This window comes from Sitophilus oryzae, unplaced genomic scaffold (genome assembly GCF_002938485.1).
Source record: "Sitophilus oryzae breed Bouriz unplaced genomic scaffold, Soryzae_2.0 scaffold_941_pilon_pilon, whole genome shotgun sequence".
NCBI classification, from domain to species: domain Eukaryota; kingdom Metazoa; phylum Arthropoda; class Insecta; order Coleoptera; family Curculionidae; genus Sitophilus; species Sitophilus oryzae.
In genome coordinates this window covers 86647-90830 of record NW_022147574.1, presented here as the reverse complement: position 1 = coordinate 90830, position 4184 = coordinate 86647, and the positions used below count along the sequence as shown (strand labels likewise).

At 37.2% G+C, this 4184-nt stretch overlaps 1 protein-coding gene across 1 annotated transcript; it reads right to left on the bottom strand.

Annotated features, from left to right (window-relative positions):
* Nucleotides 1–616: 616 nt before the first annotated feature.
* LOC115890955 lies at nt 617–4098 on the bottom strand. The gene is made up of 3 exons (XM_030911321.1): nt 4092–4098; nt 2758–3180; nt 617–1014 (listed from the first exon to the last, which is right to left on the bottom strand). Exons 1-3 carry the CDS (start codon nt 4096–4098, stop codon nt 617–619), a joined length of 828 nt encoding a protein of 275 aa, XP_030767181.1.
* Nucleotides 4099–4184: the final 86 nt, after the last annotated feature.

The following is a 4184-nucleotide window of genomic DNA, read 5'->3' as shown; positions in this document are numbered from 1 at the left end:
CCCAAGTTCGTTTGGCCGTATGTTTAAGGTATGTAAAAAATAAACTAATCGCAGTATCACAGCAGGCCTGTCCTTGGCAAGAGGACACTAATAAAAAAACGCTAATTTTAAATTTTATTTTAAATCTATTAAACAAAAAAATCACAAAATATTACTTCTCCCTGTCGAATCACTCTGTTCTATATTCTTCTGGATCTCTACGAAGAAATGTACTAAAAGCATGGGCAGTTGAAGATAAATTCGTTACATCCTCATTTACAGGCCACATTGTATCAGATGGTGTTGAATAATTTGTTCACAATGAAGTTTCCCCAGAATTAGGTGATAATGTTAGTCTTTCCTCCATAGAAAGAGCTTGGGGTCTTGATATTCCTTGACTCATTATATAATCTAACTCAACTTTTTGTATAGCTGAAAAAATTTGGATTTTAGCCATGTTTAGATAATATGGCGTAAAGCTTTTTAGTGTAGGGGCAAGTGCTGCTAAAAAAGCATCAACGCTATTAACTGGTTCTGGCTGAGCAGGTGTTTCGTTCTTTCGTAAAATGTACTTCATTGAGGTACTACTTGCTGATTCCGTATTTCTACTTGATTTTTTTTAAACTTTTGTTACCTGCTATTTTTTTTTTGATGTAGAATAATTTGCGGTTTTGTCAGTCAATGTAGGTGTTTTAAAGGGGTCATCATCACTGTTGTTAACTGAATTTTTAGTATCGTCAAATTCCTCGCGGGTTTCAGCATGATCTGCTGTCACCTGATTTTGATTATCATCTATATCGTCTTCGTTCGCAAAAGTCTGGGTATCGCTTTCGTCTGGAATAGTTTGGGTACCATTTTCACTCACATTACTATAAGTCGCTCTTTCTTCCATATATGGAAGTAAAAACCCAAGTTGATCTTCATATTTGTACTTTTTAGTTTTAACAGCTGCTCGACCACTTTTCGTCATACGTCTTTTTTTCGATTTCCTATAATTGTCCCTAATGTTGCTCCATCTCGCTTTACAATCTGCACCTAAAACAAAAAAGTTAAATTTTAGCATAACGCCATTTTATAATATAAAACTAGTATTCATTTTTTTCAGGTACTTAGCAACAGAAGATTTCTCTGAGAAAATATCTTTTAGTTTCCACTTGGACATGCCACAGTATATAAGATTGTTATAGAGACTTGCAAGGCTATTGTAAAATGTTTAATGCAGGAGGTAATGCCACAGCCTTCAAATGAACAATGGATAACATATGCATCTGAATTTAAGGACATATGGAATTTTCCAAACTGTTCGGCCGCCATAGATGGCAAGCACATCACGATACAGTGTCCACGAAGAAGCGGCTCACTTTATTTTAACTATAAAAAAACATTCTCTGTTTACAAAAAACATTTTTTGTTGTTATTTTTTTCATTACAATTTTACAGCTGTTGATGTATGATCCTATGGCAAAAATAGCGACGGCGGAATTTTTTCTCACTCAAACATTGGAAAATTCAACTTTTAATATTCCACCACCCACAGTAATACTAGGAAGTAACATTGAAATGCCATATGTCATCGTAGGTGACGAGGCTTTTCCCATACAGCCATATTTAATGCGACCATATCCATCAAAACCACTAACTGATAGCAGTCGTATTTTTAATTACCGTTTATCACGTACAAGAAGAGTGGTTCAGAATGGTTTTGGAATATTAGTACAACGATTCAGAATATTTCTTAGAGTGATCCAGTTACAGCCACAAAACGTTGATTTTGTTATTCTTGCTGCTTGCACTTTACATAACTTTATAAAAAAGTATGAAAATATATCTGTGGACCAAACATTTATATCAGAAGAACCAAAAAGGCCCAATTTAAGCAGTATACCTATGCAGGGAGGAAATGCGCCACAGGAAGCAGTTCGGGTTAGGGAATTATTTAAAGAATATTTTAATTCTCCTGCAGGTTCCATTCAATGCAAAATGAAATAGTTTAATTTAATTGCGTGTATGGATATGCACTTCCCCTAGGAGATGCAAGACCTTGTCGTTGGTGGGGAAGCCTGGTCAGGTGCTGGGGGTATCCCCCCTAGCACTTGGCTTGGTCTAAGAAGCATCTCACTCATCGTTTTGTCCCTGACTGTAGTGTCGTGGCCAGGGAATTGCACCAAGACATATAACGATACCGGGCGGGGCTACGGACAGCCTCAACCTTGGGGCACCGGGGCACCCCATTGTATTTACCCCTTACTTACATGCGGGGCTCTGTAGAAGTGGACCGACTGTCCCTAGCGACTCATAGGAACACTATGAGATCTGGTAATAATAGTAATAAAAACATCACCGGTGAAGCTGTGGGGAAACCCCCTAGCGACACTGGGAACAGTAGCAATGAAAGTTCCAAGGGGCCAAACCCAAAGAGAACTACAGGAGAGGTGGCTGACACTTGCGTGAGACCATCCTCCGCAAGTGGCATACAAGCGACCACCTCCTCCAAGGGTCGGGAGCCTACCTCCTACCTCTAAACCCAACAGGCGACACAAGCTACCGTTTCGTCTACCCGGCCTGGGTCGTAGCCTCCTCGACTGTGAGGGACACGGGTCTCCGTAGGAAGTCCTGGGACTGTATGATGAGTTATAACTCAAGAAAGGGGGACACAATAGATCTCTAAGGTCGCAGAGATTAACCCCCCTCCCACTTATTCTAAATTCTAATTCTAATGGATATGCAAAGTTTGTACTAGCAACATGGTAAAAAACAAATAAAAATGTTAAATATTACCTGATTGTTTAAGTTGTTCTCCTATATTTTTCCATATTTTCTCTTTAAACTGTGTATTTATATATTTTGGATGTTTTAAATCATAGAGGACACTGTTTTCTTCCACCAAAACAAAAAGTTTTTCATCATCCGTCTTTAACACTGTCAACGTGAAATCCAAAAAATATCGTCGGCCACGATAAATAAAAATAAATACGGCACGGTTCCGCCTGCTACGATACTGACACTGCACCGCACTGAAATCGTCGATATTTACGTAGATCTCAATGTTCGTTTTGGTCTCCCTCTCCTCAAAGAATTTCTTCAAAAAGCTCAACTGCTCTGAATATTTGTATGCTTGTTGTCGACTCTTAGTCTTTTGCTTATTCAAAGATTTTCTGAAGTTGTCTCTAATATTGGCCCACCGAGTTTTACAGACAGACTCTAAAACAAAAATTAAGAATTAAGCTAAAAATATCTTTTGTTGTACATTTTCTTATCTCTACTGATTTTTTTTTCAGATATTTGGCCACTGGAGCGTCCTGAACACAATTCCGTTTAGCTATCGTCTAAGACATAGTACAGTTCATAGAATTGTACGAGAGACTTGCGAGATTATTACTACACATCTCACGAAAGAACTGATGCCTACTCCAACACAGGAAATGTGGCTGAAAATCGCTACTGATTTTTATGAAATGTGGCATTTTCCTAACTGTATAGGAGCTATGGATGGCATATTTTTTAATTATAAGAAAACATTTTCTATAGTTTTATTAGCTCTTGTAGATGCTCATTGTAATTTTATTGCTGTCGATGTAGGGGCATATGGGAAGGATAGCGATGGAGGAGTGTTTGCCAAATCAAAGCTAGGAAAAGCACTTCAGCATGGAACTTTGAATATACCAGAAACAGCTGCCATACCTAATACAGATCTCCAAGTTCCATACGTTATCGTAGGTGACGAAGCATTTCCTCTTAAAACGTACTTAATGCGACCATATCCAGGATATATTCTAGATGATCGGAAACGTAACTTTAACTATCGTTTGTGTCGTGCCAGGAGGACATCAGAAAACACTTTTGGTATTTTGATTTAAAAATTTAGACTTTACAATAGAAGAAGCTTACCAAATAACTGACAACTTAAAATATACTACAAATAGTAAACTTAACGTAATTTTACTTATTAACATTATTATACCTATTATTACTGATAATAAAAGTAAAACTAAAATACAAATTGTTTTTTTAAAGAATGCACGTGTGAGATTTAAAGAATCAGACAAAAACTTCATCTATTAAATTGCATAGTCATTCTCAGCCAGATCAACAGTAAAGTATTTTTTACTCACCATCCATTTTCATTTCTGCTTCTACTTTGCTCCAAATACTATTATTAAAATAGAGTCCACAACAATACAAGCAATACGTAACCGAACGAAGAG

What these genes read in the sequence shown, in the direction of transcription:
- LOC115890955 (XM_030911321.1), bottom strand. An exon ending in AGAACAACTTAAACAATCAG is followed by an intron (nt 1,015 to 2,757) that starts GTAATATTTAAC and finishes TTTTTGTTTTAG; the next exon opens with GTGCAGATTGTAAAGCGAGA.